Consider the following 14,018-nt stretch of genomic DNA (forward strand, 5'->3'; position numbering starts at 1 on the left):
TTCCAAAACCCCACCACCTATAAATTTGTGGCTGTTGTGACTGTTAAATAGTCATTTAACATTCTTTGGCACCTGCATGTTACTAAGTAGATTGAAAGGTCTTTTGAATAAGACCTGGATATTTTTATTGTTTATTTCTTTATATCTTTCAAATAGGGCCTATTACTAAGCAAGGTATATAGTATATATACTTGAAACCGTCTGCATTTCTATTAAACCATTAAAGTTAATAAAAGTATAAGGAAAGAGGAACGATTAGCCTTTAACAACAAAATGATAGTTGCTACAAATCATTTGGACCCCCCCCCCCACCTCAATTTTTTGTTGCTTAGCCTGAGTTTCTGTATTACAGCACAGTGTATGCTGTATATCTGAAACATGCAATACATGTACTGCCAAAGAGGTTCAGGATTTTGTTTTAAATTTTCACTCTTTTTCTTTACATCTTCCCTTTGAAATGACAAGGTATGCATGACAGAGGATCTCTGACCAAAAAGCAGTAAGAAAATCAGGAAAAACAGCAAAAAATAACATATACATAGCATAATAAGCATAAATTTACTTAGTCTCATATATTACGTTACATAACTGAAACGTTAAATGTCATCTTATGTACACTAAAACGCCTAATGGATCAAAATTGCTTTAGAACTAGCTCCCTTTGCTCCCCTTCATCCTGTTAAATCAATTATGCAAAGGCAGCAATTTTTGGTAATAACACCTTCTGCCAGGTAACATTGTCCATGTTTTATTACCCTGGAGGGTTAAAATTATTTTCATCAATTATGTTTCTCTATCATGTTCAACCGAAAAAGCTCTGCTGTATCTACATTGTAAATTATACAGATATATGTGTAAAGGGATATCATGACAGTTCCATGAAATAGAAGACTTTAAAGAAGATTGCTTCTTTTTTTAATTTAATGCAATGAATCTGCCACTCTGCATGTCAGTAAAACATAATGTACATGTTAATGTGTCACAAACCAAATACTTGGAGCTATAAATTAACAAGAGGCACAGGGGCCACATCGCTCACATGAGCAACAATGCTAATCAAATCAGCATTACTGTTTCAAAATTAAAATATCTTGACAACCAAGTACACAAAAAGTTACAAAATCTGCCGCTTTTTATCCACATATGTATATATTTATGGTAAATACCAATCCCCCTTATGTTGCTTCAGTATTCATGAGAATATTTCTCAAATCTCCCCTTGTGGCCCCACTTTTCTCCTGGGAATCATGGTTTGATCAAATTTTAATCTTCACAACCTGTGCTTCTACCTAAGATTGAGCTTTTTTGGCTACATCCTTTTCTGGAAGATTTTTCTTTAAATCCTCATACGTAAAAATTTAACACCCTCCTCAATTGTGGTCACATCCTACCCCTGGGGATCATAATTTGAACAAACCTGCATCTACACTATCTGAGGATGCCTCCATATAAGTTTGAGCTTTTCTGGCCAAATGGGTTTTGAGAAGATTTTCAAAGATTTTCTGTATGTATTCGTATGTAAAACTTGATCCATCCACTGTGGCCCCAACCTATCCACCAGGATCATGATTTGAACAAAATTGAATCTACACTACATGAGGATGCTTCCACACAAGTTACAGCATTTCTGGTCTAATGGTTTTTTAGAATAAGATTTTTAGAGATTTTCTCTATGGATTCTAATTTAAAGTTGATCCCCCCATGTGACCCCACCCTATTCATGAGGACCATGATTTCAACAAACTTGAAACTCCACTACCTGAGGATGTTTTCACACAAGTTCCAGCTTTCCCGGCCATATTGTTTTTGAGAGAAAGATTTTTGAAAAATACCAACAAATTTTTATTCTAAATTATCTCCCCTATAAAGAGGGCATGGTCCTTCATTTGAACAAACTTGAATTCCCATCACCAAGTGATGCTTTGTGGCAAGTTTAATTGAAATTGGCCCTGTGGTTCTAGAGAAGAAAATGAAAACCTGAAAACTGACAATGACAGACAACGGACAAATCTCGATCAGAAAAGCAAACTTAAGCCTTCGGCTCAGGTGAGCTAAAAAAAACTCTTGTACATCTGCATAAAAAGAATCTGCTGTCACAACTCTCCTGACATCTAAAGTCCTGTCAAATGTAAATAGTACCAATCGAACAAAAACATAGCAAAATAAAAAGGTCTAAATGAAGAGATGCATAGTACAAAAAGGATCACAAAACTGGAATATCTCATAAATGGCACCGTCTTGAGGGAATTTGGGATCCTTGGTACATATCCTGGTTAAGTTTCATTTGGAATCTGGTAAACCATTGGAATTGATGTCATGCAATCTTCACTTTTTTCTTCATTGACTAGATGTTGTAACATGTTGAGACTTTTCTATATCCCAGTTTCTTTAATCAAAGGGGCTCCAAATCTACATGTCTTAGTCTTATGTGGTATTTTGCTTCAAATTCAGCCTGAAATAAGATTTATATACATTATAGATATTTAAACCACAGGGAAATTCGCTTTATTTGAGCTCCACCTCCACCCTGGCCGGGACTTGAACTCCAAGCCTCCCCTAGCAATGAGCAACCACTGGGCTAGACAAAAATCTTGCTTTTGATGACTAACGGAACTAGTGCACTGGTTGCCTACTACACAGTTGTTTGAGAAGCAGGTGGAATACAGTTAAATGACAATTTGACAGGATCGGAACGATATGCATTGCATAGATATATACATATAATAAACACAACTGTTTTCAATCCATTGGATTAAAAATGTCATATATCCATGTATAAAGTAACAGAAAGTTGAAACATACATGTGCCTGTTCAATAAATATACTGCTCAGTTGCGTGGCATTATCAAGCATTCTCATACACAAAATTCCTCTTTAAACCTACCCTCATTTGTCTCTCTATCCGATCCACTTCTCTGCCTTGTATATTTTGAAGTTCATCTGCAAATTTTTTCATATACTCAATAGCTTCTGGCTCCTTTTTAACATTCTGGAAACCCTACAATACCAGTGTTTACATGTTTTTTAAAGTAATGAGTTTACAAATTAAAATTGTTTTTAGTGAAAAATTTTTTTTGGAAAGAAGCTTTTAAATATGTTGTAATATTTTCATGCACATAGACAGATAAAATGAGATAGTGTCAGACAATATGAGTACTGTATACAGGGTAATTTTCGCCCTTCTACACTTGCAAACAATATCGTCCCGTATTGAATTCGCCCAGATACAGTTGTATTTAAAGAGAGATAATATGAGACATTATAATTCGCCTAGTCTTAAATTCACCCCCTGACAACGAAGACAAAGGGGGCAAAAATAAAACGGGGGAGAACATTTCCCTGTATATAGTAATTCAGGTAGGGTTAAACCCAGTAAATCTCCTGTCTTATTAGATAGTCATTCATTGACAAGCACTTTATGTAATAAAATGTCAGGTACAATCAAACTATAAAACATACAGGTATTTTAAGCAGCATTTAAAGTTCATTATTCAATTAAACATGATACAGATCATAGGGTGCAAAGAGGTTTTAAATTGCAGAACATCAATTACAGACAACAATATAAAAGCATATCGGTGCACAAAATATTAAATAACAATGCATTAGAAACGTCCACTATCTGAGACTTGAATTTTTAATTCTAATAAAAATACTACACTGATATGGACATGAGTTTTAGAAAAAAGGGGTACATAAAACTGGAATAAAAGAGTATGATATATCAAAAGAGAATCTTACAACTTCTCAAATTTCCACATTTCAACAAAATGAAGAATCATATTAAAGCCTGCACCTATCAAATTAAAAGTTACTTCATTTTAAATATAAATTTTATTTATTTGCCCACCTTTAAAATGTCCATGCCCTCCTTGGATTCAAATAAAAGCTGGGCCAGTTCCTTTCCATCAAAAGCTACCTCAGCCTTAAAGCGCACTTCATGCCCAATCTCAACAGCTTTAACATCAGACACATACCTGTATCAATTACAGAACAGAATTAACAGAATGCTTTGTTACCGGTCTAATGCCTTATGTCATCAAAAACACATAGCAGTGATATAGCAATAGTCTCTAAATTACATTTATTTTCATTAAAAATTTCAAGAAGTATTGAATGTACAATTAATCACTGTCTGACTCTGGTAACTTGAGGAGGACACTTGTAATAGCATACATGTAAAGAATGATAGATATGGTATTACAATGCAAAGTGAAATCTGTTAAATCACCTGCCTTAGGAAGGTGTTTTTTATGTCTCTGAATTGACATGTGGTCAGATGTCGGTCAGTGAAATATACTTTAATGACAGATGGAATGCAGTGAAAGAATTTAAACTACTGTTCTTTTCATGCAGATTTCATTGCATTGCTATGAAAAGTTGATTACTCATAAAACCTTCAGGATCTACATTTCCTTAATACAGAAAATACCAATTCTAATGATTAATTCATTCAAAAAAATTTTTAAGGGCTTTATGTACATGTAAATCTAATATGCATCAGCTTACTTGACGATTCTATCTCTCTGCAAAAAGTCAGCCATATCTTTTCTTTCCTCCTCTGGAATTGACCTGATTAAAAAAAGAGGTCAAAGTTATTTATTTATATAAATGTATTAATAGTTTTAAGTTTTCATAAATAATTGGCATCTGTAAGGATAAGAATTTTCAACATTAAAAATTTAAATAAACGGTATCTTAAATTTGATAAAATAATGAGTCTTAAAAAGGCCTTGCCAAGCCAAAAGACTTAAACAATCAAACAAATATATTACAAAATTGTGCAAGTGAATACCTTTCAATCATTATTTTCATGCCCCATGCAACAATACAATCATTTTGTACAAATGAAACATTCATATATCTCTCTCTCCCCAAAGTGTCACTTACTTTCCAACCAGAGATGGAATATTGGATTTGATAAGGTAGGCAGCTACAATTCCCATCAGACCTGCTACACAGCCTGAAGCTGCCGTGTCCCAGAATGGCTGGGCATAGAGGTGTGACAGGGTCATCCCCGCGGAGGCAATAAGGACCCCAGTCACCGCTGCCATATCCTCCATAAACACAACCACAACGTTAGGGTCAAACCCTCTCCTTACTGTGTGAAAGACAGAATGGAAAATCTAGTATTATTCTATCTAGAACTTCATTATACACAAATGTACAATTACGGCATACCATCGAGGGAGTCAGCAAGATTCCAGTTCCCCGAAAACAAGTTTGTTTCCTGCACTGAAGCCGAGGGAAATAGCTTTCTTGAGGGGATCTGAAATCTTGATGACTCCCTTAATGGTAAACATTAACTGTTTTATTATACTGATACAAACAATCAATCAGAAAAGGTTCAAATTAATATAATATTAATTCTTCATGTATTCATGTTATAATGTCAATATATCATATTGCACAAGCGTCGTATTGTGAAATAGGCAAGTTATGTTATACAATTTAGATGAATTAGTATAGCCAATGAAAAAGATGTTGCAACAAGAATTAAATTATATGATAATGAATATTCATGATTTTATTCGGACCATAACAGAATTTTTCCTTTGATTAAAACGAATTACTAAGAATATGGTATGTGTGTATCAGTTCATCAAACTGACACACCTCTTTGCAGGGAATCAGTCTGTTTACAGTGATTTTCAGGTAATCAGTGAAATATATCGAATAACTCTTAAATATTGAAAAATAAGCAGAGGTATAATAATTTAACAAAAATATGTTTCCAACTTCAAACTGTGGAAATGGACGTGGAAGATCCGGTTTTGTTTTAAAGAGAACATTCATTTAAAAATCTATTTTCTCCTTGTTGAAAGTTAAACAAAAAATGTGCATTTCAATTATAAAATTGTAAAATCAAGAGAAAAGCTGTCCACGTGACAGCAAAATGGGTTTTCTTTTGTGTGAACAATATCCATAATATAGTTGGCAACCATGAATTGATAAATACTACCTATACAGAGAAATAGGGTATTTTATAAGCAATATTTTCCAAAAAAGACTATGTTCAACAACAAAAGCTAATAAAAATTAAAATTCATGTAATATGCACATCTTTGATACATGTACAATTGATATGCATAACAAAAATCTTGTAAACTTTAAGAGGAGTTATCCACAAAATAGGGGTACCCTTTTGGCAGCCGCCTGCAAAACTCCAGTTTCACCATTTCAATAACAGGATTTTTCCTCTGGAAAACATGGTTAATAACACCAGCAAGTTCTAATTTAATTTACTTTCAATGAAAGTATACTATTGCAAATAAATGACTTTAAAGATGATGGGCAAATACCAATTAAAGTAACTTTTTCCAAAACCATGCTTATGTACAATACTTCTGAATCCGATCTTTTCTGTTATCAAACAAAACAAAAAACTTACTATATGGAAACAGTTTCATATTCCTTTCCTTAGCTTTTCTCTTGAGTTCTCTGGTAGCAAAATACAAGGAAGCTACAATAAAAATAGCAAATTTGGTCTCTAGTATTTATTATTGATGAAATGCACCAGCCAAATCATAAAATTTTGCACTAAAAAAATTCTTCTCATTACCTCCTTCCATTAGAAAAGTTATATACATTACTCCTAGATGACTCTGAAAAGAATGACAATCGATTATAATGGATTACAATTAAAATCTGCTACATTTAAGGTGGTATGTGACACTTCCATATCATGACGTACTTCTTATCGAAATAAACATTAAAATCAGGTATACTGTAATTTTAACACCATAGTGCAATGGGTTAGAATGTTACCTATGAATTTGTAAGTCATGAGTTTGAATCCTGCTGGGGCTTTTATAACTTTTACCATACAAAAAAAAATTTTTAAACATATTTTTTTGGTCAAATATTGTAAAATTTTAAAATTCTAAACCAGTGAAAGTATTTTAATTATAATGTACTAATATCCACATCAATATCTACTGTTGTCCCATACAACCTTCAATTTCTGCACAGAAAAGAGGTTTTTCTTTCAACTGAATTCTAAAGTTAAATTATTCATCATTAAAAATTTGGACTTACAAGTGATAGTGTTGTTTCAGCTCCAAAGAAAAAATAAAAATTCATAATAGAAGAGAGAAGAAATCCAAAGACAAAGAAAGAGAATCCACTACAAAGGGAAGTAATATTCTGAAAGCTGGCATAGCCATACCTGAAATAAACAATGAAAGTACATGTATTGTTAACTACTTGTATATTCGTCTACATAATTTTTATGCTATTTATAAAACAGATGTTTGTCATTGTTGCAGAACAGCTAAGAGTTCAGCTTTTTTTTTCTTGTAGATCAAGTTATACCAAGATCTTTAAAATTTTTAACACCTCAAGTTTTGAACTTCATGTTTTTTAACTTATGAATTAATTTTCCTTCTTCCATAAAAAAAATCTACATGTTGATATCAAAATATGCGTCTTTTTTTATTCTTTGTTATGCATGTACTTACTTGACTTATTAATCTATAGCATCTCAGGGGGGAAATAGGGCGAAAAGCATGTACATGTACATAGACTGTTATTGTACTTACGGGTGATGCTTATCTGGTGCTTTCTTTGAAACATACAGGCCCCAGTAAATCATTCCCTGTCACAAAACAAGTTTTAAATAAGTCCATTAAATAGTTGCTATGTGTCCATCTCCATCAAAAATTAGAACACCCAATGACTAAAACTGCATTTATATGTATTTACTACATGTACCTACCTGGTTAGCAGTGTCCAGCATTGAGTGAAGAAACTCAGCGAGCATGCTGGGAGACATGGAAACAGCATAGACTACCATCTTCATCATGCACACAGTGAAATTCCTATCATCAGGAGAAAACTAAATCAATTAAACTGTAGATTTGTGTTAAGCATTTTATAACAATACACTCTTTAATAATAGTAAATATTTACATTCCACATATTTTTTGCATGTAAAAGTGTGTGGAAAGCTAATGCAGTTATAACACTGTAACACACACAGGGTACTGAAAGGTAAAATGATGAGTATTGTTATGATGTCACAAACATTGAATGCTGTTTAAATTCAACGTCGCAAGCGAAAATCAAAGTTCATGATTGTGGCTGTTACAATGGCTCTTTCATTAATTTAAGCTTACCCACAGGATAATATAGGGATTTTGAGGTATATGCATGGTCAGACATGTTCAATCGCTGGCACCAAATAGATGATAGAGTACATAACTAGAGATTCAGGGGACCTGGGTTCGAATTCTGGTCTGGTCCATCATTATTTCTCCCATATCTCGTAACACAATGATAATCAATGCGAAAAAATGACTTACACAACAAGAGCTATGGAAATGACTCTTCCTTGTCTGTCTTTGAATCCAAAAGAAAATATATCATAGTTCTGAAAAAAAGGAAATAAAAAAATGAATTACTTGGGAAATTTTGTAAATAAACCATAAAGTATTTTCACCATAAATAAACTTCAATGTTGTAGTTCCAAGTTGAGCATTTAATCAAACACATAATACAAAGGCTTAAAAATCCATTTATCAAAAAGATTATATGCAATCAAAATCTAGACAATTTAACATTTAAAAAATACCTTTTGTTCATTTTCAAACTCCTCTGCAAAAGAATAATCCAATGAGTTAGAATTTACCAATTATTCTGAATATTATCAAATCCATGTGATTTCTATACTAGTATTTCACATATTTGACATTTTTATGCTATTTACATGTAACTATGTCTATCCACGCAGTAAAACACCAGTATTTAAAGTACAAAATTTCAGAGTTACGGCACTTTTTCTTTATCTGAGAAAAAAAAAATTTAGATCTAATCTTAAGCTTGGCATAATAAAAATCTATTAATACATTGAAAGCTTAAATCTACTACCCCAATAACAATATTGTTCATGCATGTTTTAAAACTATACTTAGATATTCTAGTATTCTGAGGCAATTCATTGTCAGATTTCATATTTCATTTTAACATTTCAAAAGCATACAGTCTTAAACAAAATTCTTTGCATTTAATGAGATTCAGATATTCCTACCTTTTTTATCCATTTCTATTTTTATGATCAGTCTTCGTAATTTGATGGCCTCTTCTGAACCCCATTTTTGTAATGCACTGTAGATACAAAAATTCAAGCTGAACAATAATATTTTCAATCATAAACATTAAAGTAGTCTGATGATGCAGCAAAACAATTTATCAGTATTCCCTGATGTTAAACCTTGAATCAAGACCACAGCACATTATTAGATCAGATATAATTTGATCTTTGAGTAAACTATTAGCTTCCAATCAAAATATGTTCACGGCAGGAAAGAACGGGTATATATATCTCTGCTGAAAGGAATTTAAATTAACTCAGTGATATAGAGTGAACTGTGTGAAGAAAAAACTTTCAATGTCTCTCTATTAGAATATGATATGATTTGGTCAAGATTGCTTCCAGAGACAGATGGTTGGATGGACAAGTTAATGGACAAGGTGATTACAATACACCCCCAAACTTAGTTTGCAAGGTGTAGTAAAACTTCATACAAGTAAATAAGGATGTACATGTATTTCCCTTAGAAGAGTGGAAAGAAAAATTACAAGCAAATAAGAGCAAAAAATATTACGCAGAGTGCACAAGATGTTTTCGATAGCCATATTTGATGTCCTCTGTTTGATTTAAGGACCATCCACTCCTCATCTTCTCTCTAGGTAAGTTTTCAACATCTCTGGAAATCATACAAATATTTATCAAGTTATATTTTTATATCCTGTAGATTCCTAATTAAAAGCAAGAAATTAATATCCGCATAAAATCACGAGAAGCACATCTCACTAATTTTAAAATCTCCCTTTTATTTTTCAGGCATATGTAAACTACATGAAAATTTGATCACAATTCGGCATACACGATTTTATGTTCTCACGGTTTAGTAGAAAACAGGTGAATCGTAAAATTAAGTTCCCGCGTAAAACAAGGATTCTACAGTTATGTAAACTGACATTATTAATTGAAAGCATGAATTCATTTTTAAGTTTTAACTTTGTTCACTTTAACTATATATATCTTTTACTGTTCCTACTGTTTTATATACATGTACATTTATCTATATTTACATATGCAAATACATGTTTTTTTCCTTATATGAACCTATAGAATAATAAAAACGTTCAATTCTGTATGATCTTTTTCATGATGTCACAATGATCATAGCACGCGCTTATCGCTTAGATTATTGTAAACATAAAATCCATGATGTCACAATGAACATAGCACGCTCTTATCGCTTAGATTATTGTAAACATAAAATCTCTGTAATTTTAACAATTCTGAACAATTTGCTTTTTTTGAATGTACATGTAAGTAATGAATAGCGACGGTAAAAAATTCACCAAAATATGAACTTGGTTGGCATGTGTGATCAAATCTTCTGAGAAACCCTTTGGGCTTCACAGAATTTGATCACGTGACCAACCAAGTTCATTTCCGGTCGAAATTTTTAATATGCTGTTTATTTCTCAAATAAACACACAAGTATAAATAAATACTTCCACATATTATACACAAGAATCTTGTGAAGGAGCTACGATGAAAATGCAATAATGATGACAGTTGTATGTCTGGGTTTGAGAAAATTGAATTTGAAGGTAATGCTGTCAATGTTTCCTATGATCATAATTTAAAAAAGATGGCTCTCGATCTATTGCAGAAACTATGGTTCAAAATCTCAAAAGCTGGATTTTTGTGTGCAAAACACAAAGACAAGATTAGAGACTTGTCCAAAGCTACAAACATGCATACTTTTGTGTCAATCCATATTCTCTGTACAGATCCTCTTCATAGATGATAGTATTCTCCATTTTTTCTGAAAAAAAAGAAAAGAAAAACAAACTAAAACAAGTACATATATGTCTACATCCTTAATTACCAGAATGTGAAAATATTATTTAACACAATAGCAGAAAAACTCATTTTTAAACTAAAATATCAACAAAATTGCTTTTGGGAAATGTTCTTAAATGTACTTTTACAGACATATTCTTGGTTCTATGCTACAAAGGCCTACATTTGCTTTGTAATTTCATTTTTGCTCTACAACTCTTCATAATGATCAACTAAAGTTTTTAAGAAAATGATATATGCCTGTGTGAGAATACAAAAACGCCTTTAAAACGTCAAAGATCATCTAGTTTTCTAATGTAGGAAACTTGAGCAGATATATAATATAAAATATTTAAAAGTTAATATCTTAATAACAAAACACTACTTCTTCATACCATAGATAGGCTCTCTTTTAAATAGATAAACCCCCTCATCCTTTGGTGTCTTTGCTTTTCCATCATGCTGTAATCTCTTGGCCATAAATTGCCTGCATGTTACAACAAAATAACTACTATTAACTTATCATTTTTAACATAATTAATTATAATTAAGTATCAAATGAGGAAGGGGGGGGGGGGCTTTTACCAACTATAAATAAAATTTTCATATCAGTGCAGTGCATACTGTATTTATTTTCATCTTGTATTATTTTCACTCAATCCCAATTTTATATCTGCCATAACAAAGTTCCAAATGAAATGATATAATATACCCTTTACAATCAGTAATCAGTGTGGATGTTTAAATATGCCAAATGACTATGAGGGCAATGATAGGTAAATGGGATGAATATTTCCATGTAGACAATGTCAACATTAATAATCACTTACCAGTCTAATCTACTCATCAATTCACATTCTGAAAAAAAAAACCCAGAGAAGCCTGACAACTCATTAATAGAATATATAGAAACACAATATTCATTTAATGTCTCAGTGATTTTTATCCTTATTCGAAACCAAACATACCTGCTTGACGAAAAACAGCATCATCCCCCTTTTTGCTAGAACTAGATATGTGTCTTTCACAACAAGAGATGCATGGCTTGACTAGATCCAATAAACAACTATTGGGATTGTATAAAAAGGAATGCCATTTCCTAAAGCTGGTCTGTTCAGCTGTAAAAAAAAAAGGGTGTTTGTGTGTGATCAAAGTGCACATCTAGAGGTCCTGTTAAAGCAAAATTAAATAACTAAAGGGTAATACATGTAATGGGTAATAATGAATATAACACCTGTATTATATAAAATCCAGCACTCTATGTCTTATCTGTGAGAAAGTTTAGCTACCAGTACAAGTAGAAACATCAAAACAGCACATTTTTCAGGAAAATAGAATGATGTGCATGCAGATCATATTGTTTGTAAGATACCGGTAAATGAATGACGGGAACCCAAGGTAGATCTTAAATGCGAAGTCTAATTTATGAATTTTTTTTTTCTACATATATACACTTTACGTAACATAAACACATTGCCTCTACTAGGGTTTGAGCCTGGGTCCTCTGGTATGATTATCCAGGGCTGCGTTTGACAAAAGAACTTACGACTTAAGACCAAATTAATAATTGCTAATTAATCATCAACTAATCAATGATTTATTCTTATGGCTGGAAAATATAATTGTGGGAATTAAAATACTTTTAAACAAATGGTTTTATGTCAATTTTGTTCGCTAAAGATCATTTTACGAGAAAGTAATTAAATATTTACGACTTTGTTGTAAGTTCTTTTGTAAAATGCAGCCCAGTTCTCTACCAATCGAGCTAAAGAGAAAACCACTAGGCACAGCCAGCCAGAGTAGGATTGCCATATAACCAACTCTGTAACATTTATAAATATAACAAACGATGACATAATATAAAATATTGCATTTTTACCTGCTCTATTCCATGAACCAGTCAATAAATGATGCTGTTGTTTTCTGTGCAAATTTGCAGGATATTGTAGTAGACGTTTTTGTAGCAATAACTTTCCATCATGAAGAATAAGCTTTAATAACATGACCTGCAATTATCACAGTATAAAAATTTAAGAAAAAAATTTAAAAGTTGAATACTTAAAGTTGTACTGGCATATGACCAATTCTTGCCAAGGACCATTTCTCGCCAGTGCACTGTTATGTCATTCTGTCAACACATAAAATTAAATACGAAAAATGATGTAACAAAGCACTTACGAAAATGGTCCTTGGCGAGAATTGGTCATTTGCCAGTAAAGTACTAATTAATATTTCAAACATTAAAAACTGGGACCATCTTCATCTTCCTCTGATATAAATTTTAAGCAAATTTAGAGCCAAACCAACCTCTCTATTTATTTTTACCACACATACACAAATACTTCAATTATTAATTCTTATAAAGACAGCATAAACATTATAGTAATAAAAGAGCTTCATTCAATTTGGTAAACACAATGTAATTGCAACACTTTCATACATTAAATATGTTAAAACACGCAGTTACAAATTGGGGAAAATAAAAAATTGAAAATTAACAAATCATAACAGTATGTAAAATAATAGATAATGAAATCAATTAAAATTGAAAAAAAAAAGAAAAAAAAGAATTTAGGGAAAACATGCAAAATTCGACATCAGCTGTTTTGGTAGGTGTGATCAAATCCTGCAATTTCATTGGTCACTGAACAGTGAAAGCCGAAATGGAGGGGTAAATTTACAAATGGTCTTTTAAAAAAAAACATTTGTTCGAATGTAACAAACTTGAAATCCAAAAATAAAAGAAGAGTAGTCTACCTCAAAACAACCTGCACCTCAACTTTCAGAAACATGTAAGCAATCGGATGTTAACAACTGTTCTTTCCTTGGCCCGGTTGACCGAGGCTATAAATATTATCATGCTAAAACTTACTGCAAAACGTTGTCCATGAAATATGGTTCATAAGTTATTAAAGGTATATGTTATAGCGTCAAATCATCATAACGTTCCAAGCTCAGACAACAGCATTAATTCTCTTTATGACAAGTGACTTTTTTTCAGATTGTCTTATGTCTACCTACAAGTTTGCCTTTTATTGGTAGGTTGTTCACTAAATATTTCGTAAGTACGGAATCTTTCAAGTAAATCAAATATAATTCTTATCAGTAAATGAATAGGACTTAGTCGATATGATAAAAATATAGATTGGAAAAGTTT

At 32.1% G+C, this 14,018-nt stretch overlaps 1 protein-coding gene across 2 annotated transcripts; it reads right to left on the minus strand.

Moving 5' to 3' along the window:
* Positions 1-899: 899 nt before the first annotated feature.
* On the minus strand, positions 900-13,893 carry LOC128192871 (zinc transporter 9-like). Of its 2 annotated transcripts, none has more exons than XM_052865895.1 (20): positions 13,734-13,893; positions 12,741-12,867; positions 11,830-11,979; positions 11,692-11,719; positions 11,257-11,348; positions 10,781-10,844; positions 9,606-9,707; positions 9,029-9,105; positions 8,573-8,595; positions 8,304-8,371; positions 7,718-7,820; positions 7,542-7,597; positions 7,039-7,168; positions 6,563-6,605; positions 6,392-6,463; positions 4,891-5,101; positions 4,510-4,572; positions 3,851-3,977; positions 2,885-2,998; positions 900-2,452 (listed from the first exon to the last, which is right to left on the minus strand). In XM_052865895.1, the coding sequence occupies exons 2-20, from the start codon at positions 12,862-12,864 to the stop codon at positions 2,393-2,395; spliced, it is 1,707 nt and encodes a 568-aa protein (XP_052721855.1). In that variant the 5' UTR covers positions 12,865-12,867; positions 13,734-13,893; the 3' UTR covers positions 900-2,392. The 2 variants fall into 2 exon arrangements, with proteins under 2 accessions (XP_052721855.1, XP_052721856.1); XM_052865896.1 differs by having other exon boundaries at positions 13,619-13,893.
* Positions 13,894-14,018: the final 125 nt, after the last annotated feature.

This window comes from Crassostrea angulata, chromosome 7 (assembly GCF_025612915.1).
Source record: "Crassostrea angulata isolate pt1a10 chromosome 7, ASM2561291v2, whole genome shotgun sequence".
NCBI classification, from domain to species: Eukaryota; Metazoa; Mollusca; class Bivalvia; order Ostreida; family Ostreidae; genus Magallana; species Magallana angulata.

Excerpts from the sequence above, each read along its gene's own strand:
- LOC128192871 (XM_052865895.1), bottom strand. The coding sequence starts at position 12,864 with ATGTTATTAAAGCTTATTCTTCATGATGGAAAGTTATTGCTACAAAAA. Across the intron at positions 11,980-12,740 it reads TGGTTCATGGAATAGAGCAG|CTGAACAGACCAGCTTTAGG; the intron begins GTAAAAATGCAA and ends TTTTTTTTACAG. Across the intron at positions 6,606-7,038 it reads CTGAAACAACACTATCACTT|AGTCATCTAGGAGTAATGTA; the intron begins GTAAGTCCAAAT and ends CATTCTTTTCAG.